General features: G+C 40.6%; 1 protein-coding gene across 1 annotated transcript in view; it reads left to right on the forward strand.

The window, feature by feature from the left end:
• The first annotated feature begins 653 nt into the window (after positions 1 to 653).
• Positions 654 to 25150, forward strand: part of LOC117042324 — a 71193-nt gene continuing 46696 nt past the window's right edge. The window contains exons 1-11 of the mRNA XM_033141871.1: positions 654 to 861; positions 3120 to 3188; positions 4836 to 4921; positions 5087 to 5173; positions 7830 to 7939; positions 10365 to 10487; positions 13860 to 13936; positions 15346 to 15563; positions 18168 to 18333; positions 19542 to 19748; positions 20113 to 20274. Coding sequence (XP_032997762.1) covers positions 794 to 861; positions 3120 to 3188; positions 4836 to 4921; positions 5087 to 5173; positions 7830 to 7939; positions 10365 to 10487; positions 13860 to 13936; positions 15346 to 15563; positions 18168 to 18333; positions 19542 to 19748; positions 20113 to 20274 — 1373 coding nt within the window. The 5' untranslated portion in view covers positions 654 to 793. The remainder of the gene's footprint in view (positions 862 to 3119; positions 3189 to 4835; positions 4922 to 5086; positions 5174 to 7829; positions 7940 to 10364; positions 10488 to 13859; positions 13937 to 15345; positions 15564 to 18167; positions 18334 to 19541; positions 19749 to 20112; positions 20275 to 25150) is intronic.

Consider the following 25150-nt stretch of genomic DNA (forward strand, 5'->3'; position numbering starts at 1 on the left):
CAGAAACAAAGGGAAGAGTAATAGGTCCAGCTGGTGAGCCAAGCAGTGGGATAGCAAAACTTGGGATGGGGGTGAAGAGCTCAAAGTAAGTTATCAAATGTGACACAAAGCAAGCAGAATGGGGAAGAAAGAAACAATTTAAAACTTCCTTGGAAGGTGGTGGACTCTCCTTCATTGGAGGTTTTAAAGCAGAGGTTAGATGGATGCCGTGGATGCTTTAGTTGAGATTCCTGCAGGGGGTTGGACTAGATGACCCTCAGGGTTCCTTCCAACTTTCTATGATTCTATGAAAACCGGCACCTTGAACCAGACCCAGAATCAAGATGGCAACTATTAGGTAATATACTTTTAAAGTCGCATTCGTGTCATGTCCTTCATCTGCAGCAAACATGGAACTATTCCATTTTATCTTAACAACAGCCAGTGATAATTGCTAACAGTTTATGACTTCCACCAGGAACTATTCTTATAAAATGTTGATTGTCTATAGACTACAGTGCAACCTTCATAAACAAGGAGGTAAGTTGTGCATTCTTCAAAACCCTGGGGTTTTGTGTTGTTGTTTTTTTTAGTATTTTTTAGTATTGAACTGAGTTTGTGGAAATACGCAAACAAAATCCAAGCTATTTTTTACAAATGGGATTTTCCACTTCATTATGTAAATTCATGTTTTTGGTTTTTGAATTTCAGGTAAATGTTTCATTGCTTACTAGTATAGTGAATCTTCTGCACCAGCCAGAAATCAGCATAGGGTCTTATTTGTTCTGCACCTACTAGTCAATAGCTTTTGGTAATGGATATAGGCCAAGGGATTACCAGTGCTATAAAAAAGCAAAAACGAAGAGGTTCCAAGAAAAAAAGGTGAATATGGTACTATATTAAGATTCAACATATTAACTTTTACATTATCCTTTTGGGTTTATGTGCATGTAACTTTGAAAACATTTTTGAGTGATGCACCCTTATACAGTATGCCTCATTGTCACATTTCTAAAAAGAAATGGGTTGGGTTCAAGTCTAACTTGATCATTTTCTAAGTCTTTAAGCCCTTTCTGCTATTATATATTATATATTAATTATATTATATTATATTATATATAAAAGGCACCCCCTTTCTCATTATTTCATATGTCCATATACTGAGCCCTAAAACAATCCCAAAATTCACAATAAATATACCCCCCCAGCTGAAAGACCAATGCTGAAAGTATCACATAATGTCTAATGTAGGCTCCTGCAAACAAAAATTAGTTAAAATGTTAAGTGCTAGTAAGACCAGGTTAAGGCTTTTTTTTTCTTTAAAAACACCTCTTAATTAGGAAGTTTGTTTTGTAGAAGTTTGTGGGCGAGGGGGTACTTTTTGGCATGCTAGACTCACTGGGATTGGTGCATCCTAATGCTTAAGGCAGGAATGTACTTAGCTTTCAGGAACTTTTAACTAGCTGACATCCAGAAGAGTTACAGTTCCTGCCTTCTGCTCAAGGCAATAGCTTGGCAGTCTTTCCAGCATTCCTGCAGTCAGACGTGTGTTTCTTGTGTGCTTGGGATCCTGCAGACTGTTTGCTGTGTTTTGTTGGTGTGCTTGCTTGTCTTTTGTTCCAAGTTGTGCATTTTAGTTCCCCTCAGGAGGGAACATATTTGTTCTTGCAATTGTTAGAGCTGGCTACTGGAAGCCAAAGCTATGTTGCTGATTTTGCAGTTATGTTTGTTGTGTTAACCTTTTACTTCTATTTTCTGATTGCTAACTGCCACATTTGTTTTGAGATTGCATCTGGGGTCTGTCCGTCCCCCATTAGTCATCACTTCTGTTATACAGTGGTGCCCCACTAGACGAATGCCTCTCTAGACGAAAAACTCGCTAGACGAACGGCATTCGTCTAGCGGAAGCTGCCCCGCAAGATGAAAAAGTCTATGGGGCTGCTTCGCAAGACGAAAATTTTTCGTCTTTTTTCCGTTTAGTGGAGCGCGGCTGTCATTGCTGCTTTGCTAGACGAAAAAACCGCTAGACGAAAAAATTCGTAGAACGAATTATTTTCGTCTAGCGGGGCACCACTGTATATGTGTAACATATAAGATGTGTTGCACGCCACCTCAATCTCTGATAGATGTGAGATTCTTAGGAGTTCCAGGTGCTCATCTTGGGTTCATGTTTCCTTTTGGAAATAGGGCACAGTGGAGACTTTGGTGTCTCTATGATATCTGGTTTATTTACACACATATACAACCTGAACTTATGGTGGAGGGGTTCACAGCATCAACACCCAATAGGAACTTGTGTCTCCCAAGGCCACAGCCTTGGATTCAAACAAAAATCAAACATTGCTTTCTGACCCTCTGCATGCTGCTTCCCATCTCCCCACCCAAACTCTGACCTAAAAAACTCAGGCTCCCCCCCCCATTTAACCATCTGTGGGCCACCATTTGTCCTCTATCCCCTTAATGGCCCACCCCCCAGGCAATGACCTCATGAGGAAGCTAGCCTGGTTTATATTTTAACACTTGCTAGGGTAATACAGATTAGAAGTCTGACACCCACAAACTCATAACAGATGCAAGATATAAGATGACCTAGTTTCTGAGGAACCATAATGTGGTCCATAACTCATAATAAAACATGACAATCGTGTTATTTGTGATTAGCTGCATGGCCCTTCAGCTGTGAAACCATTTTGAATTAAATGTATAGTTAAACTGGTACTATATTAATCTTGTTTGGGATATTTTGCCCCGTGGTAGAATTGCTGGAATATCTTTATGTTGGTCTTTACACTTTTTTAGGCATGTTTTGCCTTATAAGCAATCATGGCTGAAAGCTATATTAAAATTTAGAGTCATAGGAAAACAAAAGTGCACTCTCTTTGAATTCTGTGGTTTTACACATGAGGGCATAAAAAAAAATCTTCCGTTCCTTAGTAAGTCTTAAAATTAGGTGAATGCAACCTCAGATGAGCAACAACACATGACATATCACACTGTGTTGTGATTTATTTAACAGAAATAAAGCCAACGTGGAGATGCTATTGTTTCATCATGTTAAATGTGGTTTCTCTTCCGTTTTCACAAACTGCATTGTAGTATATTTCTTACCTAATCCAAATTTCTATTTCATTATTGTGAAGATTAACTTTTGAAGATGAGGCGCCTAGAACTGAAGAGCATCTAAAACCAAAGGCGATACCACCTCAGGTGTAAGTATATACACACACACACCACACATATTATCTCTGGAGATCTGTCTCGAATAGAATCTAAAATTTGTAGCATATGAGCACCCTTGTCACTTGTATACCAAATATGTTTTAATTCTGTTTTGCTAGCATTTTTGTGCCTGTGTAGTAATCGTGCCCCCCTTAGCCCAACAGTTTTCCCACTGCTGGCGCCCCGGGAGCACGCGTTACTCTGTCTGTTTGAATCCCAGCCCCTCCAGGCTGGCCCAAACGCTCTTTTCGCTGCCACCACCCTCTATAGATTTCACCTTAGCTGCGAACTCAGGACAGGGACAAGAGGGCAGTCCCACCTGTGCTGGTCACGCAGCCTCCCGGCTCAAACCAGAGCCACAGATAATTATGTTCCCTTATAGTAGCATGGACTCACGGCAGACCTGGATTTAGCCAAGCATAACTCAGAGATGAACAAAAACCCAGAACAATAGTTCCTTTAAACGTTTATTTAAAAGTTACTAAAAAGATACCTAAAGTATAGTTCCCAATAACAGGTTACATGCAAAGAAAACAAAAAAAAAGCATTCTAGTATGCTAGCATTAAAGACTCACTTAATCCTTCTCCCTTGAGCGGCAAGGATCTGACATTTAGCTGAAATCTACATCTCAAAGAAAGGTAGCTCTCTCTCAGGCGTCTCACCCTAGAGGCTCCGGCATGATGACCTTAGGTTCCCATTCTGAGATGTTTCCAAGTTCCTCGGCTGTCTCTAAGTTCCTAAGCTTCTAAGTTTTTCCATCACAAAAGGCCAGACAATTATAGGACTTTCCCCACGTGTCCTCCCGATTTTCCTCCTATGAGAGACAGTTTCTTAACCTCATTGACCAATCCACACCTTTTGATCATTACTCTTCACCTGTCAGGGAAGAAGGGCAGCTGTAGCCTCTTTTTGATGTTCACTCCTTAATTTCTCACAGCCTTGACAATTACCAGCTGGCCCCTAGTGCTTATCAGGGTATCAGAGTGACTCACTGCAGTTGTGAATCTCACACTCCCCAGCGCAGTGTTTTTCAACCACTGTTTCGCGGCACACTAGTGTGCCGCGAGATGTTGCCTGGTGTGCCGTGGGAAAAATTGTTTCTTTGATTCCTATTCAAGAGAATTACTTTATATTATAGTCAATATAGGCACAGAGTTAATTTTTTTAACATTTTCTAATGGTGGTGTGCCTCGTGATTTTTTTCATGAAACAAGTGTGCCTTTGCCCAAAAAAGGTTGAAAAACACTGCCCCAGCGGATCTGCCGGTTGTAAAAGTCTTAAAGATAACCCTCTACATTCTTAGCCGAGGGCAATTCTTGGTCAGTTTCCCATAGCAAAGCAACCCATGATCCCCAGCACCCACAATCCCTTGCTTCAGAACCAAGGAGTTTTTGGTCTTACACTACAGCCTGAAAACAACTTTTCCACTCCAAAAAGGGTACTTTGGTTATTTATTTGGGTTCACATACTATATAAAAACTTGCTTTATTTCATTTTGTTTTTTGTTTTTCCACTTGAATTTTAGAACTTTGAGTTCAATGTGGCCAGTGGAAATAGGGTATGCTTCAGTCAGTTCCATTTTCCCAGTGCTGTTTATGTATGTCTCTAAAAAGTAAAATTATTCTTCCTGTTGCAGATTTATAGGAAAGGGCACTGCCTTTCTTTCTTTTGGCTTCAGATTAATTAAGAGCCACACCCAGCAAGGTTTAGATATCATTGGAGGTAAGAAGCGGTAAATTCTACCCCGTTAAAGATAAAACGCCTGTAGAAACATTAGGATCCACCTCCCCTTTCTTTTGTGTATCTCAGTATCCTTCCAGTCATATAAATCCACAAATGTTGTTTGAAGTCAAGGCCTAAAACCATCTTCTTCACAATTCCTTTTAGCAACCTATTGTAACAGGAGCAAACGACTGGTGTTGTTAGATGGGAAAGGATTTTTCAGTCTGGATTTGCTTCCTACTAATCGTTCTGGTAAGGTAAATCTATAGTCTGCTTTCAATTTCATTTCACATTTGTGTGTACTTTCAGAAGGAAGAATTAAACAAAGTACCAAATAGTGTGCCCACTAAGAACTTTATACCAGCCTCTGCCACTTCACATTTGACTAGTGTCTCTAATGACCTGTCTTTTGTTGTTGTTGTTTTAAACTATTTTTCTGATGACATCTGGCAATATTCAGCAAGTAATTGTGGAATGGGTCTCACTTGTGTGTGTCATACTGCAGGGGGTTGGGTTGAGAGAAACCCTACAACAGATTTAGGAGGGGTGGGGTGCGGTGCGGTGGGGAAACCCCGTTGTGCGATGAGAAATCCTTGAGTTGACAGAATGCCCGCCTTAGTGCTACATTGAATTCCACCTTTAATGGTTTTGTTTTCAAGTGTATTTTCATTTTGTGTCAATCCTTTTGATCAAGTAGATCAGATTTCTCCCTTTTAAAAAAGGGAAACAGAACATTAATTTCAGCATTAAGGTTATTTTTTGATCAAAGTAAGTATTAGATGTTTTGTTTATTTTCTCTTCCTGTATAGTGTGTGCGTATAGATGTCAGTAGTATTGTGAGGGGTGTCAGTTTGCATTTCTTAGTGCAGAAAGTATTGATCTGATGTGTAGAGATCTTTCCTATTCTAATTAATTCAAGAGGGTTATGGCAGCTTCTCTGTGTGAAAGAAGCAAGCAGACGGTTCGTGATGTTTGGGTTATTCCTTCAGGGAAGCTGAGGACAGATGGTTTAATCTGGTTCTCTTATCTCTTCTGTCAAAGGTCATGCTGACTATATAAGTAAGGCCAGAAGCCTGGGTTTTACTTTCTCTTTCTATCTTTTTGTAATGGTGTGGTATTCTGTTCTGTATATAGTGTTAAGGTTTAGTTTTATTATAAATTCTTGTTAGTTTGAGATTAATCTGCTGCAACTGGAATTCTTATGGACAGTGCCAATCCTGAATGTATTGAATTTGTGACCATTATGCTCATTTGCCTTCAGTAGCAGTAAAGCTCTGCTAGATGAAGTACAATTGCCTCTGGTCTATTTTTGGGAACTCTGCAACATGTTTTAAGTTTTTCCTCCACACGCACAGCCCTGGAACCAACCTCCTGACACCTACGCCACATGGCTCTGACCTTGCCCCCAGCCTGGTCCAGGTAAGCAGCAGTGACAATGGTGTCAGGAATGTGGTTCTGCAGCTCTTCCTCACCAGTCTCTCTCTCACACACACTCTCTCTCTATCTATGTTTGTTTATTTGGTGGTTGTATTCTGTAACATGTCATTGACACAATAATAGCACATTAGTGGTGGATTTATACTGGACTGCCCAGACATCATTCCGCTTTATTACTTGTTCTGCGATGTTTCCCTAATACCACATTACTGCCGTCTGGAAGGGCAGCACAACAAAAGTGGAGCTAAATAAACAAATAATTGGAACATTTTGCAGTATGAAAAGTTACAGGATTTCAGCAGGAAGTCACAGCCCTGTTAGTGTACATGCAGGTCCCACAATCTGCCCACTCGCAATGTGAAAATTCACCTATCCAAATGCAAAGAATTATGCCCGAACCTCACTATGCACTCCGCAGATTTAGCCCACTCCCTTGCTTGTTTGTGGTTGCTGGGCAGTGGCAGCCTCTTTTGGGAAGAAACCATGCAAGGAGGGAGCAAGATCAAATAGAATCATAGAATTGTAGTGTTCGAAGGGACCCTGAGGGCCATCTGGTCCATTGCCCTGAAATTCAGGAATCTAAGCTAAAGCAAAGGAGAGCAGGAGAGATCTGACAGATCAATTTTTCCTTTGTCTCTCTTTTGATGGTTGGCTGCAGCCAAACAAACCATGGAGAGAGATTGGGCAACTCCTAGATTAGAAATGTTCCCATAAGAAACAATGGTGATTATGGACTCATTATGCTAATGCTTGTCTAATGAACGGTTTCCAGGGAACACATTGTGTTCAATAAACTGGACTAGCTTTTATCTTAATCTATTCTTTGAGGTCTCCTAGGTAAGGAGCCATTTATATTGATAAATCTGCTCTATTCAGTGTCCCAAACCATTTTCCATTTCTGTTCTGCTAGATACAAAGCATGAAATTGTTCATAATCCTATACCAACTCAAGTTAGTCATGTTAAATATAATTTTAAATATTTATTCTATGGAATTGTAGAATATGAATCTTCTACTGATTTTAATGACTATATTCTGAGTAGTTCCATTGAAGATGGAGCCAATAGTATAAAACAGTTGGATTAGCTGAGTTTGTACTGTATTCAACTACTTGCCAGGAAGACATAGGAAACCAGAAATTCTATGCAGATGATTGAATGGACTGGTGGAAGAAGACAGATCTCACCACCTCTCCTCTGCAGAACTACTTGGTGGAAGGCTAGTTAGAAAAACCTGCCTGCTAAGTGGTAGCACCTTTGCTGGCTGCAGAGGAGAACACTTCCCTTTCTCTGTAGCCAGCATGGAAACACATGCTAGTACTGTAGTGCCTTTGCAGCTTGTTTCCCCCACCCCCTCCCTATCTAGTAATGTTTGTGGATTTATTTACAAGGCTAGATTAGATTATTATTATTATTATTATTATTATTATTATTATTATTATTAAAAATATTGTTTGTGTTCAACTTTTCAGTTAGAAGAGAGTTGGAGTTTCCAAAGTCTCAGCTCAGCTCGGCAAGAATCATCACTTACTCTGAAAAGTATAATGTCTACTTTGTTCTGCAAAAAGATTTCTCAATTAAGGTAAAATTGTGTTTTGTCATTCTTGATGCAAGTATTTTGTTTTTTTCCTCATGAGAAGAGAAACGATTTGCAGATTCTGGCAGCAAAGTAATAGGACTTCAGTATCTGCCTGTTAGGGAAGATTTGCGCAGCATGTGAGCATATGGAACTAGCTATATGTCACTTTCAGAGAAGTGTAACCGAGCCCAAGCATTTTATTTTAAAGTTCAAAGCAGCTTGGGGAGAAGGGAGTTCTGAGTGGAGAAACTGGGTGTGGAAAGGGTTAAGTGCTCCACTTCCATTTGCAACATCTCTGCTTTAAATTATACACTTTCAAAGCCACATTTCACTTTTAAAAGCAGTGTTGAAGCTCAGTTGCGTGCCTTTGCATGTGACATGTGAAAACTGTTGTCTGCTTGAGCTGCCCCTATATACCTGAAACTCCAGTTTTTTAGTAACTGTCCATGGTAAATCTACTGTCTCTGCTTGCATATTCACCCCCCCCCCCATTTTTTTCCTTTGCCTGTTTGGGGAGATTTTGTGGGTGCCTTCTAAACATTTACAGAGCAATCCTAATTATAGGAAGCCAGTGTAATTTAGGCTAGCCTAACTCACATCCACATAAACTATCCCATTCCAAACTCCATTCAGGAGCTTTTGGCAAGGGCTAATGCCAAGTGTAGGAGACCAAGTTTTGAGGTGTGGGCCCTGAGTCACATGACCAAGCTGAACAGGGTTTGGAATAGGTGTAAGTTTCTCTTTGCCCCAACCTGCGCCCACTCTTCCTCTGCAATGTCCCTTTTAGTTCAGCAACATCTGGCAGACCAAAGGTTTCCCACACCTGCCTTAGCACATTACTAGCAGGTAAGGCTTACTCATGTTGGCCACATGGCCTGGAAGCTGTTTGCGGACAAACGCCGGCTCCCTTGGCTTATAGAGCGAGATGAGCGCCGCAACCCCAGAGTCGTCCGCGACTGGACCTAACAGTCAGGGGTACCTTTACCTTTTTTAACTTTAAGCTTTACTGAATCAGCGGGCATTGAGTAAGCATGCTTAGGATTGCAGTGGCAGTTTTGCTTTGTAACCCAAAGCACAGGCATCCCATTTGCTTTTTCATTCAGTTCAGAGACACTTTTGCAAAGGTAATGAATACAGGCATACAGCAGTCACAAAATAGCCTTTAAAGAGGTTCTGACATTGATGCTTCTGTGAGGATAGGAATGAGACAGGAACACAAGAGGGTCCCTGTTTCCACTTGCAAGATGCTAGAATCTTCAACACTGCTTATTACTTTGGTAATCCAGACAGCATTTTTCGTCTACTCTCCCATATCTGAGCTCATCAATCTGGTTTGCTTGTCACAGCAAGCCAAACTATAATGTTTGTGGATGTTGTTCACAATTCAGAGTTTGAAAATACCGTATTTTTCCGTGTATAAGACTAGGGTTTTTTCCTAAAAAAAAAAAATGTCCAAAATTTGGGGGCGTTTTATACACGGATAGATCTTCCCCCATTTTCTTAAATTGGAGTCCCCCAAAATACATATGGGGCGGAAAAATACGGTATATATGTATCAGGAGACATATTGTCTCAAAACTATGCAGAACGTTGCTTTCTTTTGGGTTGCGAGAAGAAACGGGTTATAAACTGAGGGAAAGATTTAGGATTCTTGATAATGTTTGATATTCTGTAGGATATCTGGACAGTGAGTCATTATTTTTTCATTGTACACTAGTATAGAAGAAAATTATTTTATAGTAATAACCAGATGATACACGACTGTCAAGGCTGGTCTATTCCTCTTCACATTACCACACAAACGTCTCTTGGTCTTTTATAATTTTTATTAAGAATTCACAAACAGTATTAATAAATAGTTCTTAACTTCAACTATCACTCCACAGAGTCATTTAGTTCAGATACCTTCTGAGCTCTGCTACTCCCCTGACCAGCAACTCTCAAAAGGCTTTTCCCGCTCTTTTTCTAACCTCCTAGTGAGGACTGGCTTGTACCTCCCCTCATAACTTAACCCTTGCCTCTGTGAACATTCTAACTCTTTTACTAACTCTACCCTGACAACGACAACAAAAAAGTTCCATAAAATGAATGCAGTGCTTAAAACGTGAATCTAATACTGAAAGGGGTTTTCCCCCTCATTCATGGTGAAAGCATGAGAACGCAAAGAAATTTTGGATACAAATTAAACAGGCCATGGAAATAATAATGCAGAAATAGTAATAATACTAAATTATAATGCAGTAATAATAATAATAATAATAATAATAATAATAATAATAATAATAATAATAAATAATTAGAGCCCACTTTATTTTTACTGACAAAGAAAGAAAGTATGTGCACATTAAAAAGAGTTAACGTTAGATGTAATTTGAAATGTTGTAAAATACAAGATCTTTGACATCAGTATTTGTTTTTGTTTTTTAAGGTTTACAACAAGGATTATAATGAGACTTGTTCAGCAGAAAATCCAGGTTTTGGACGGCTAAGCTTTATGTCATTCAACCCAGTGAGAGATGAACTCATCTGTGGAGGAATCGGGGGAATAAAGGTATTGCCATTGTCATTTTATTTATAAGCCACATTTCCCACAAATAAATCTGTGCTCAACAGTGAGTTCAGGGGGGGGGGGGGGAAATCAAAATACAACAATACATAGTAAGCCATATAATAACAATGCAACATAGCACACACAAACAAATCACCAGCAATTAACAGTTCATTTGACCTAAACATTTAAATAAACATACACATTACTAATAGATCAAGTCAAAATATATATTAAGCAACAGTTGCTCTTCCCTTCTGAACAGTTGTTCCCTTCTGAAGGCTTTTAGGGCTGGATGGAGGGGCAAGACCAGTAGAGATAGCCATCCTCTGATGTCCAACACAGAGTCTCTCACCCCTCACAGTTATTCCTCTGGAAAAAGCTCCCTTCTGAAGGGATGTAAAAACAATGCAGAGGCCTGGGTAAAGCGGGTACTAAAATTCAAAAATGACCTGGGCAAAAGAGGAGAGAAAGGCTAGTCTGCTCTCCGCATGGTACCTGTTTTGTAACTAGCCAGACTCAGCCATAGAAATATCATTTTGTGGTGGGTGCCCATGATGTTTTCCAAATCTGCCTGCAGGCCCAGTAAGTTTGGCAAACCCTGCTTTTTGTTGGTTTGTTTATTATTTTAATAGTCAAGTTCATGATTCCATGATTACAACACTGGATACTTTCAGGCATAAACAAGACAATCCTTGTAACATTTTAGACAGAAGGCATCTTGTAAGTTGGTTAATCGCATCAATTCCGTAAAGAGGTGTGCTGAAAGCATTGTTGCCAGTCAGTCTTCAGCCGAGTGGACATTGTAGGTGCATGAACACTAGAATTATGTTTTCCTGCATTAGGTTTGAAGGCATGACACCAAATTAATGTTTACTACATGTTTAGGGGTACTGATCAGGAAAATCAGGATATATGAGGCCTCTTATTTTGTGAATCAATCACTGGAGTCCAGATTTTATCACTTATGTGTATATGCATTATTATTCCATGGGCACTTCTGATTATGTCACTTGGTAGATGGCAGATCATGCAAAAACTATTGAACAATTAATTTTGATTTCTGATCCACATACCGGTAAATATTTATTATTCTTTTTCTGCTGAATTACTGAATTAGGTGGATTCAGTTAAAGAAGAAGAAAAATATTCTAATGTTTGTTTGGTACAGAAACATGCAAAACTATCATTGCAGCTCACTGATGAATATTTTGCCTGCTAATAAAAGATTTTTGAGAATAGATTTTTTTTGGGGGGGGGGGTTCATTAATTATAATATATATATTGCTATTTTAAAAGAACATGAGTATTTCTTCTGTCTGGTTCTAGCAGTGTCCTTTCTAATAAAAAACAAAATAGCGACTTCCGGCGGCGACGCAATCGCCGGGTGGTCGAGGGCTGCTTCGGGTCCGAAGCGCCCTGTCCATCCCGGGGGTCAGGAGCCCCGCTACCGCAAAGCGGGGCTCCGGTTGGGGTGCGGGAAGAGCGTCCCGCACCCTGGGCTCCCCGGCAGCGCCCGCGGAGGCTCCGAACCCTTCCCTCGCTCCCCCTGTAAAGGGGGAGTGGGGGTGAAGGGACAACCGGAGCCGGGCTTCGGGGACATGCCCCAACCGGGATGCAAATGCGGCGACAGAGCCCGCGGTGAGCGTCTAAGTTCTACCTGTGAAGAATGGAGCTAAAGGAACCCGGTGGTCGTGAGTAAAGAATTTGAGTAGAAATCGTGCTTTTGGGACGATCCGGGGGGAAGGAGAAGGGCAGCCTGCCTCCCTCCCTTCGAGCTCAAGAATCTAACCAATTTGAGTGATTGCTGCTACAGAACTGGTTACAATGTATTTAAAATTGACACATGAGACTGGCAAACTTTTTTTTTTTCGGGAAGTTAACTAGAGGAAAATATCTCCATTTAAAGTTGCGGTATTTGCGCTCCAGCTCAGGAAAATGGCGACGAACAAAGAGGGGAGTAGAAATATGACACCCACTTCCTCCTCCTCTGCCAGTATGTTGGGTCTCGTCCTTGAACTGGTATTGAACTCTGGACTAACGGATGAACAGAGACTCACTGCCTTGAAGGTGGAACTGCTTTGCAGAAAAGTCAAAGTCTTGTGTGGGGGTCTGAAATGGAACCAATTGCCCACAGAGGAGGCTTTTAAAACTTTTGACATTTTGGAAGAATGCCTAGCCAAGGAGCTGAGAGGGTTGATGCAAAGTTGGAGAGAAATGAGTGAGCTACTTCGGAGAAGAAATTCGCTTTCTGGGGGTGGCAGCCCCAAGGCGACGTCAAGATTTCCTATATCCAGTCCCCGAGGTGTGAGCTCGGGGGCCAGGGACAGAGAATTAAGGTATTTACAAGAAGAAAAGAAATGTTACAAAGAACCGAAGAAGCTGAGAGATGATGAGATGGATACCTCTGATTTCGTGGCAAGGAGAGATTTGGACTGTGCCTGGATCTGTGGACGTTTGGAGAGGGAAGCTACATGGAAGTTTAGTGCTGAAGCCACCAGGAGAAGAATAATGGACAGAGGGGGTGTGGGGTGAAGCATTAAGTAAAACTTAAGGTAGCCTGATATGGTAAACTGAAATCGGAGGGTGAATACTGTCAACAATCTTCTGTTATATTTTTTATTTGAACATGAAAGGAGATATTTCAAGTTATCATGTTATTAGCAGCAATCTTAAGGATAGGAGAGATAGATTTGATCGAATGAGTTGTGAAGATCTGTGAGGGGGAGTATAAGTAAAGTGAATTTAAGTGGATTAAGTTTATGGATTAAGAGGATTGAGATCAAGATGTAGATTAAGATAAGAAATCGATAAGAATAAATGAAGAAGAATTATGACGAGGTATTATTATGATGATGTATTTTTAGTAAAATGTTGAAGATATAATTGATTGTAATTACACAACTGAATTTAATTTCTTTTTTCTTTTTTAGGAGAAATGGTTATAAAATAGATTAAGGATATAAACTCGAAGGTGAAAAGGCAGGGGAAGTCAATAGTCAAGATATGGAAATAGAAATTTTTTTTTTTCTAGAAAGATGCAATAAGAAAACTTGACATTGTTTGTATTTGTTTTATTTGTTTTGCATTTGTTTAATTGTAGGTGTGGGTGTGGGTATATGTTGTTATAGAAAAATGCCAATAAATTCTTATAAAAAAAAACAAAAAACAAAAAAAACAAAATAGCACACTTTCTGAAATGTAAATCCCTTGCCAAAAAGATTTCAACACGGCTCAATCATATGCATATTTACTTGGAGATAAATCTCACAGCGTTCCAAGTAAGTGTCCATAGGCCTGCAGTCTTAAACTTCTAGATTTCCAACTGATGCTATTTAAGCTTTTCAACTAAGTTTATAATATTTTCTATTTTAGATTTGGAAGTTTAAAGAAAAGAGGATCTCAGAAGAATCTAGCATCTATCCAATGTGCAATTATGGCCTCTTCCCCAGGTACATGAGTTTGTTTGAATTTTGGAATGAGCATTTATACTGAACAGCCCAGACCCAGAAGCCTGTATATGTGCACCTTATTTCTTTGATGCAGCCCATCACAATTTATGTATGTGAGTTTGAATGTACAAATATGTGGAAGTATAACTATGAGAAAAGTATCACCCTTTCCATTTGTGATTCAAGCTTTCTGGTGCTCATGGAGCTGCAGCCAAAATATCATCACTCACACACAAGAAAAGAGGTGTCAGCAGACTCAGAGTAACCTGAGGTTTGCATATATGCAAGCATTGTTTAGAATATACATGAGGGACCAACACCCCTGCCCCAATAGCCTCATCATAACCATAATAATGTTGAGGGACTGAGAGCAGGGGAAACGGGCAACAGATTAAGAGAGGAAATGGAATTAAGTAACCGAAGAGAGGAAGAGACACATAGATAAGAGAGAGAGAGAGAATGAAATATCATATTGTCTCAATAGATCAGCTCCTGGTTAATACTGAGAAGCTATTTTCAAATATGCTTGGGGCAGAAGTGAAAGTTGCCAGTATACATTAATGGAGAAACCAAAGATGTTAATTCAGCTGGGATCTGACAGATGTGTGTCTTCCCCTCCCCCCCAAAAAAAGTTTTCACAAATTCTATTTTAGCTCACAGCTTTGCAAATGGAATGAGATTTTTTACTTAGGCTGAAATCCTATACGCTTCCAAGGATAAGCTCCATTGAACAGATCTTTTGGCAGGCTTTGGGCAGAGATGTGGAGTGAAGTGTTAGGTGATATTTTGCTGCCAGACTTTTGTAGAATGATGAACAATTTAATGCTGATTTTTTATTGTTTTGTTGGAGATATTGTTTGTATTATATTTTATTTCAGTTATAGAATATTGTTTAGTATTTTTATTGGTGTGAACCTTTCTTGGGCCTATTCATAAATAAATAATAGTATGCAATACATTTAGCAGTGTGTGGCTGCATCCATGACTTGGGTCCAGAGTTTTCATGAGCAGATCTTGGTTCATGGGGTGCTCCAAACTGGATGGAGGAAGGGAGGAGTTGATTTTTGCTGATTCCTTCTTCCCTCTGTGGCCCTTAGTGATGCTTGAAAAAATGTGCTGGAGGGTTGAGGAAGTGACCCTGGCTCCTGCAGCTAAAGGAGAATTTGTGTGAATTGCTTCTTTCCTTCCACCATTGGATCTCGGTGTCCTTTCCACAAACAGAAGCAGCCCTTCCATTTGTAGAAGCAACACATTGGATCCAGCCATATATTTCTTGCTCAGTAGTGACAGTTCATATAAAACATCTGGCTCTAGCAGATTTTCTGTTTTTATCAGATTCAAATAATTCCGTCCCACAGTTTTTTCACATTGCTATGTTTTATTTATATATACATATATATTTAATGCAGTAGAGAATATCCACACATGGGGAAAAGGTGGTGCACAAATATGGATTTTGATGTCCTTATGCAAAGATACTACTGCTTTTCTGAATGTCATTTCACCTGCTACAACATCAACGGGAAAATGCTATTCGAGATACCAAATGCACATACAACCGATATTACCTCTTGTGTCTACTCATCTGACTTTAACGTTTTGGTTACCTCCTGCAAAGGCAATGAAAGTAAGTTGTCCCAGAGAAGCTGCAAATAATCCAATGTTATCTTCATACTTATCTTCATATTTTATAGCACATTCTATTGCTGTTAAGTAAAAAAATACAAGGGTTTAAATCAGGGGTCAGCAAACTTTTTCAGCCATGGCTCGGTCCACTGTCCCTCAGATCTTGTGGGGTGCCGGACTATATTTTTTTTTGGGGGGGGGAATGAACAAATTCCTATGCCCCACAAATAACCCAGAGATGCATTTTAAATAAAAGCACACATTCTACTCATGTAAGAACACGCTGATTCCCGGACTGTCCGCAGGCCGGATTTAGAAGGCGATTGGGCCTGATCTGGCCCCCGGGCTTTAGTTTGCCTACCCATGGTTTAAATCAACAGTCTCCGATTACTGTTAATTTAAATGTGAGATTTGTAGGCGTACTTACTTAAAATATTTTTATCTTGCCCTTTTATCATCACTGATTTCTGGAGGGGTACATGCAGTAAATTCATAAAATTAAACCTCAGCAGTGAAATACAATACAGTACATAAATGAAAGCAACTAAAATACCATGGTTAAAAAATATTCTTTATAACAGCAGGGCAGACTTCATCCTTCCAGTCTGAAACTATGAAACTTATAACCAGCAGAACCCTGGGCAAATGCATAAGTTTTCAGTTGGCACCAACCTTGGTACCATAGATGGGCTGCCACCACAGAGCAGGCTGCTTACCACATCACTGCAAAATGAACTTTTTGTCAGACAAGACCTCAAAAGGGCCTCTGACAACTGCAATGCATGTTTTAATTAGTACAGGAGGCACTTCTTCAAACAAATTAATACATTTCGTGTATTATTTTATACATCATTTAAACCATCCATATCCTGCCTTTCCTTCAAAGTGCTCAGGATGGCTGCCAATAAATATAAAACCACAAGTTACCAATGAAAAGTTTGTTAAATGCTAAAGCAGCAGCAAGAAATAAGGAAGTGTTTAATGAAATACAAGCTTTCACACAAGAAAGCCAGAAACTTAATGGGGACAATGGATGACAGATCACAAGGTGCAATGTAGCCTGCACTATCTCCGCATGGAATTACCAATGGCAAATCGTACAAAAATAACTAGACTAGATGCACTCTTAGAAAGGTAGGCCCTGAATTGGCTCTGATTCTATTTCTCATGGAGCCAAATGACACTATGGCCACACTTGCCAGTCCAGGAAAACTGCTTTCTTGCTGCTGTGACTATGCTAACAGTGAAATTTATAATTTGGTGGGATAAAATATTTCTCTTTAATCCAAGTTCTCAGTTTTGACGCAGTCATGAAGAGATCAGTTATGGAAGTATAGATCCCCCCACCCCAAAAAAATAAGACAAGAATTTTGGAGTTCACGTGTTACAAGCTAACTGTTATCTCTTTAGAGGAATACTTAGTACCAAATCAGTAATGGATTTATAAGCAGGCCAGATTTGTCTGTTGGATTTTAGAACTATCTACTACTTATGCGGGTGGCACTGTGGTCTAAACCTAGGGCTTGCTGATCAGAAGGTCAGCGGTTCAAATCCCCACGATGGGGTGAGCTTCCGTTGCTCGGTCCCTGCTCCTGCCAACCTAGCAGTTTGAAAGCACATCAAAGTGCAAGTAGATAAATAGGTACCGCTCTGGTGGGAAGGTAAACAGTGTTTCGGTGCGCTGCTCTGGTTCACCAGAAGCGGCTTAGTCATGCTGGCCACATGACCCGGAAGCTGTACACCGGCTCCCTCAGCCAATAAAGCGAGATGAGCGCTGCAACACCAGAGTCGTTTGCGACTGGACCTAATGGTCAGGGGTCCCTTTACCTTTACCTTTACTACTTATATGAAATATAGACCTCTTGCAGCATTCACTAATTGGGACTTCAGATTTGGAGATGGTTATCAGTAGAATTTAAAACTGGATGTTTGCAGATAGAATTATTTGGGGCTATGGCTTAGATCCAAGAAAGATATTGCAATGATAAAGCCAGACTAGATGTCACTCAGGTCTCTTTCAGCTTTAGAATTTTATGACCTTACATTACTGGAGAGTAATTTGCTGATATAGAGTTGGATCCAAGTCTTTGTACAATGTACAGAAGGAGTTTCTACCAAATCTCTTTCTCTGTACTTCTCAAAACCCAAGCTACTTAAATCCCAAAATCCCACTCCTAACTCCTCTCGCTTTCAGCCAAACTACCCACAGCCTTCTAAAAAAGTAGTTTATGGAGCTATCATAAAAGGTAAGGAAACAAGTCAGATCCCCTCTTTCCCCTTGTACTGTAATTCAAGCACTAAACATAGGATAGATCTTGACAGAACAGTGCAAAGCTGGAGACTGGACTGTCCTCCTTAGCCAAGCAAATAGCAACATGATAGAGCGATCCTGGTGAGTTTCCTTGCACAGAAGTGGAAGGCATACCACACCCTCTCTAACATCCTAAAACTGCAACTAAAGAAGCCACCATAAAAGGAAGGCATTGACATACCCAATTTCAAACAATGATTTCAATAACAAAATCTGTGGATCCAACTCTGTATTCATAACTGAATTGTTACAGTTTTACTAATTTTGTGTTTTCCTGTTATTCTTTTTACCCAGTAAAATCTTGGAGTGACCAAGGCTCCTTGCTGCACACATTTCAAGGTCATTCCAAAACTGTCACAAAGCTTCTGCTGCACCCAAACTCTACCTCTTTATTTATCTCTGGATCTCTAGATGGATCAGTCAAACTCTGGTCATTTGATACAATGGACATTTTTTACAGGTAGTTTAAACAAGGTAGTACTCCCTAATTTATAAATATATGGGTTTATGTCTGGGGGTGCATCCAGTTCATACATTTTACACACCAGGAGGTTGACTAGCATTTCATACAGCTTCTAAAATACTAATGTTGTAATCCTATGGACACTTACTTGGGAATAAGCTCCATTGAACTCACTGGAACTGATGTCTGAGTAAACATGTGTGGGATTATGCTATGAATTTGTTTTGAAATTCTCCCCCCTGAATATATTGATTGTGAAAGATAATGCATCACTTACTTTGTATAATTCACTATACCTGTAAATCATTCAAAAATATATATAATTATAATGACTATTAAATGGCTTTTGTAGGGACTGATGTTATATATTGCTTATGGTAGCATTTTTCTGTTATATTTGCATATGATAAAAACAGTAATTACCTATTGTTACAAAGTTCCTTCTTTTTGCTGGCTGTTTGACAAATGTGCCAAACTGACTGATGATGTTGCCCTCATCGACTTAGCATCAGTATTTGCACATAATGTGGATGACAAGGACAATTTTAATGGATTTGATGTGCTTCCAAGAGTGTCATGTCATGAATTTCAACCATGGAGTGGCTGGATGCGGGGGATTGGTGGGAGGCACTAGCTGGGGAACCCCCAAGGGAAGAAGACTCAGAGACAGGGGACTGGTGGTGGAAAGACAATGAGTGGTCAGGGGGAGCAGACAGGGAGGAAGAGGTATTGGAGGCTAAAGAGGCAACAGGGTTTAGTGAGCAGGAAGAGGCTGTGTCAGAGAGCAGTCCAGAATTAGAGACAGAAGCAGAGGCAGAGGGGAGGCAGGCTGCTGAAGAAGCCAGGGAATCTCCCCCCTCCTGCTATGACCAGCTTCCCTCACACTGGTCCCCCAGAACATGCAGAGAAATGAAGAGGGCGGAGCAAAGAGAGACAAGACAACAGAGGCTGGGGAAGGACCCTGGGGAGATCCTTAGATAGCATTGGGAAGGTGGGTAACTTCAGTCCTCACAACTGCCTTCGTGGAGCAAGACTTAGTGGGAAGAGTTGCTGTGATCACTAGGCCTGCCCTGTTTTGGTTTCTTTGAATGCAGAGTTAATTTCACTGACACCAGGTGTTTTATGGCTGATCTACTCCTAATTCCAGCTCCCAGCACTTTTCTTCAGCTCACATCTGGCCTATAATACCATTCTTTTATATCCAGCATATCACCATTCAAGGAAGGAATACGTTGGATTGGCACAGTGGATGATAAATTTCTGTACTGCTGTTCTCCCCGCAATCTTCATATATATGATCTGAACTCATTTACTACCTTTTGGACTCATTTCAACAGTCCAGTAACTAAACTCTACGTCTGTAGTGCACATGAGAAGTCCAGCAGGGTGGTTGCTATGGGTGCTGACAACAGGTATGTTGAAATGTTGGGATTTCTGTAAAACAGGTTTCTTAAAAGGCAAATTCTTATTGTTTCCAGTGTGAACACATTGTGATCCTTCCCAAAATAAATATATTTATATTACTATCTGGATGATAGCAAATGGTTCAGAGTCATTTTAAAGTGTATACCAGTGTTTCCCAAACTCAGCCTTCCAGATGTTTTTGGACTACAACTCCCACCATCCCTAGCTAGCAAGACCAGTGGTAGGGATGATGGGAATTGTAGTCCCAAAACAGCTGAAGATCCAAGTTGGGGAAACACTGATGTATATAATAGTTGACCTATAGTTTGTTTGTTTTTTAACACTGTTTGCTCTCTGTTTTCCCCCCCAAAGTTTAAGAATATTCTCACTTCAAGACGGGGAAAAGTTATGCACAGTTCTGCCACCTCCTTATCCTGCTCTGATCCAGCCAATTCTAAGTTTTACCTACAACCGAGCCAGTGGAACTGTTTTCTTCCTCCTGACACCTTCAGAAATATGGGTCTACACTGTAAGGTAATCATGTTAACCGTTTTGCTTGCCGTTCCAATTACTGCATCAATCCAACTCTTACACAAGTGTGGTTCACAATTTGTTCAGCGGGTGAGGAAGCCCTGATGAATACAGAGATAAATTAACATATTTTATCGCTTCTGCAGCAACTGCACCGGCTGCCTGTGCTCATCTGAACCCAGTTCAAGGTGCTAGTGCTTACAGCCCATCATGGCATCAAATCCATATATCTTACCTGATCAACTCTTCCCATATTAACTCCTTTCTAATTAAGATACTATGACCAAGAGCTACACTGTTTACGTTCTTTGCATTAGATGAAATCAGCAGCAGCAAGAAACAGGACTTTACAGTAATTAAGACCACAAGAAGAGCATGCTGGATCTGGCCAGTGGCCCATCCAAGCCAGCATCCTGCTCTTACAGTGGTCAACCAGGTGTCTGTAGGAAACCAAGAAGCAGCACCAGAACACTCTCCCCTCTGGCAGTTTCCAGCTACTGGTATTCAGAAGCTAGTAACAACTGATGGCCTTATCTTCCATTAATTTGTCTAATCCTCTTTTAAAGCTATCTAAGTTTGTGGCTGTCACTGCCTCCTGTTTGAGTGAGTTCCATAGTTTAACAATGTGCTTTGTGAAGAAGTGCTTCCTTTCATCTGCCCTGAATTGCCCGGCATTCAGCTTCCTTGGATATTCATGAGATCATGGGAGAAAAACTGTTCTCTGTCTACTTTCTCCATGCCATGCATAGTATTATAAGCTTCTATCCTGTAGCCTTCACGTGCCTTTTTTCTAAATGAAGAAGTCCCAATTGCTGCAATCTTACCTCACTGGGCAGTTGCTGTATCCCCTTGATCATCTTGGTTGCCCTTTTCTGAACCTTTTCCAACCCTACAACATCCTTTTTGAGGTGTGGCGACTAGAACTGTACACAGTGTTTCAAATGCGGTCTCGCCATTGATTTGTATGGCATTATGCTATTGTCCCTAAGGCCGTCGAATTATCTCCCTTGGAAGTCAAGACCTGTGAGGCAGGCTACAATCCTAATCCCTCGCTGGCTGGGTTGGGGACTGATGGGGTAACACAGCCAGCACTGTATGCTCCTCAGCCCTACCAGTTTGACTGGCCACGACAAAAGTGGGTGGGTAGGTAAGGAAAATGCCCCTTCGGTGTTCCAACTTCTAGGCAGGCATAGTGGAGAGGCTTAGGTTGAGTCTAATTGCTATCATGTGATAGCAGGACCCAGCAGATCCTATAGCAGCCAATCCCCACTCCCCAAATGGTCCATTTCAGGACTTTTCATTGACTGGGATATCGCCAGTGGTAGCTTCTGGCTGCCATTTGGGTGGATGCATTGGGGTGTTCCTCACTGGTAGGGGCTTCTCTTCTGATAGAGGCAGGCAGGACTGGACACCTCCGCTCTATCCAAACTGCCTCCAGCATGGCGGATCTGGGGTGTAGATTGCTCTTCCTGGCAGTTTGCTAGCTGGAACTGTCTTATCTGTCACTGGGTGAAGATTGGGGTCACGGGGTAGGGGAAGCTTCCACTTATTGGGGTAGAGTAGCAGAGGGCAATTCAGTCAGCACCATACAACCATGTGGTTGTGGACAGAGTAACAGTGGCATAGCTTCAGTGCCACTTCTTACCTGTTAAAGATAGGACCAGCTTTCACCTCCCTCTTTGATCGACTCACATCCATCATGGGTAGCTTTCCACAGAGAATCATTTCACTAGCCTCTGCTCTTTGTGAACTTTCAAAGCAGCTGTGAATCCCTCTTTTTCCATGTGGTTATTTACTTATTTAGCATATTTGTTATGCACCCTTCACCAAATGTTCCCAGGGTGAGCTACGTATAACAATAAAGCAGTGACTTAACAATATCATATGTGCAATACTAACACGTACTGTACATAAGAGCATTCCTAACAGCCTAAAAAAAAAAAACAGCTGATGAATAAATGCCAACAGTTCAACATTAAACCTCACCTGGAGGTGAGGCTGGAGTCCTGGAGGCTGACTGAATGTGGGGCTTGACTAAATTATTGTTTTGCTGGCTGCTGAATTATTTTAAATGTCTTGTTTGCTGTAAAAAGTATGCTAGTCTCATTTTATTGCGGTTTTATGTTGTTTTGTGGTACTTTTATATAAACAGCTTTGAGCCAAGTAAATGCAATATTTAAATATTTTTTTAAAAAAACTAGTTGAGTAGAGTAGGTTAAAGAACAGGCCATTTGTAATTTGAGGGCAAGAATGTGTGTATATACGCCCCTTCGGTACTTCTTCAACTGCAGAAACAGAAACAACATGGTGAAGCCTAATGCAAAAGGTGTAGGCCTAATTTACTGTTCCAGTTTACAAGGCACCTCTAGCTTGTGGTTCTTTGCTCCACTCATCCAGCCATAGAAGTTGACTCCAATTCCCTCTGTAAAACCTTTTGTTGTGCCCTTTCAGCTCTTGCCAAAATGGCATTGTCTCACACAATGTGCTCAGTGAATTGTAGCATTTTTGGCTTAAACATGAGCCCTGGTGATTGATAGTAATCATCCACCCTTAATTCCAAAGAATTAGTTTGGATTAACTCTCGAGAGATTTTTTCCCCTCTATTGGGTGATGTTAGCAAGTGACACTGGGGAATTTTGAAGCGCCTGAAGATTTTACTGTTATTAGGTGCTGAAGGTTTTTAATAGAAGCCAAAAATAAATTTGCTGATGAGTAAGATAAACTTGCATTCCCACTGTAATATTGAGAACAGTTGATTGTTCAGTTTGTATGTGTTGCTGCAAGTTAAAAAGGTATAGAAAAATGAAATGATATTTTCCATATTGTTCATTCTAAGGCAAAGAGGCAGTGAAGTGAACATTACATCAAAATACTACATTACTTGTCTATATTGACCTATTTGAGGCACATTTGTAATGATATTTGATTTGTAGACATCATTCTTAAAGGTGGTACAGAATTTAAGGAATCTGTCCCCAGGGAGAAGTTTCCTCTGTCCCCATGTTTAGCTACATGTTGATAGCTTTTAAATATTTGATTCGCACTGCTTTAACATATTGTTTTATGCTGGTTGCTGTGTAGGATGTGTGTGTATTCTTGGTTTCTATATTTTTACTTCTGGATATGAAAGCCACTCGGATTACTTGTGTAAACAATATAACAATAACCTGAAATTAATTAAATGTTCTGGATTTTGGAGAAGGAAACGAAACAGTTGAGGATACTTATGCCAGTAGATACTTATGGTGCTGGAGGAGACACTTGAGAGTCCCATGAACTGCAAGAAGATCAAACCTATCAATTCTGAAGGAAATCAGCCCTAAGTGCTCACTGGAAGGACAGATCCTGAAGCTGAGGCTCCAATACTTTGGCCACCTCATGAGAAGAGAAGACTCCCTGGAAAAGATTCTGATGTTGGGAAGGATTGAGGGCACAAGGAGAAGGGGATGACAGAGGACAAGATGGTTGGGCAGTGTTCTCGAAGCTACCAACATGAGTCTGACCAAACTGCGGGAGGCAGTGGAAGACAGGAGTGCCTGGTGTGCTCTGGTCCATGGGGTCACGAAGAGTTGGAAATGACTAAACAACAACAACAACAATACACCAGTAGAACACGATAGTGTTATAAATATGGCAACTACCTGTGTCTAATGCTCTGAGGCTAAATATATGTGTTTGCAGTAAATTTGACTGAAATCCAATGCTTTTTATGGCATTTTCCATCCTAATATTGGTGCTCTCAGGTTTATTTATTTTTTTAAGTGAATTCTTTAGGACATTACTTGAAAATTTGTCATCTGTAAGTTGAGTTACAATGTATTCTTTTTGAATAAGTCCTAACTGTAGGCCTATATAATTGTACAATAAAACTGAATATGTCTCCTTAGGGAAAACAGACAGCTGTGTCTTCCCTATCCATTTTCTCCCTTTCTCTGTGTAGATTTCCTCCTCTGGTGATGTGTCATTGCCCGCTTCAGATGGTTCTTCCTGGCTGGGACAGTGGCACCTTCAATATTGGCACCTCCAGTGATGTTATACTTCAGGTACCTGTGATATAGTAGGCCTAGTTCTCATACAAACAGCATGTAAATAAGTGTCTGGACTGTAGGGATTTTTGTATAGTTGGAAGAAGGTTCAGAAAAGGGCAACCACAATGATCAAGGGACTGAAGCAATGCCCCTGTGAGGAAAGCTTTGAGACATTTCAGTTTAGAGATAAGACGAGTAAGAGGTGACATGGTACCAGTGTATATAACATCATGCATGGAATGGAGAACATGGATAGAGAAAAGTTTTTCTCAGGACACTAGAATTCACGGATATCTAATGAAACTGAAGATTCAGGAAAGCGGCATTATGGAACTCGCTCACACGAAAGGCTACCAACTTGGATGACTTTAAAATAGGATTAGATGCGCTCATGGAGGTCAGAGCTTTCAGTGGCTTGTATGCTATGTTCTTCCTCCATGGTTTGAGGCATTATGCTTTTCAGTACCAAATGCTGGAAACCACAGGTGGGGAGAGTCCTGTTACTCTCAGGTGCTGCTTGTGGGTCTCCCACAGGCACCTGGCTGGCCACTGTGAGGAGAGGATGCCGGACTGGATGGGCTACTGGCCAGGTATAGAGGGCTCTCCTTATGCTCTTAGGTGCTGCTGCTTGTTCTTGAACATGTTGTTCTTTAAAGTATTGCTGAGCAGATGCACACCTGTTATATTAGTTCAAATATGTTTAAAAGTGTGGTGGAAATATATCTGGGCTTTGCAGAATTTGGTAAATTATGTTTTGCTGTATCCTCAGTGAAAGACAATGGTAGAACACAGAGGCAGTTCAGGGAATCTCTGCTGTGCTCAAAATGGAGCTTATTCCTGGAAAATGGTGG

This window comes from Lacerta agilis, chromosome 2 (assembly GCF_009819535.1).
Source record: "Lacerta agilis isolate rLacAgi1 chromosome 2, rLacAgi1.pri, whole genome shotgun sequence".
Classification (NCBI taxonomy): Eukaryota; Metazoa; Chordata; class Lepidosauria; order Squamata; family Lacertidae; genus Lacerta; species Lacerta agilis.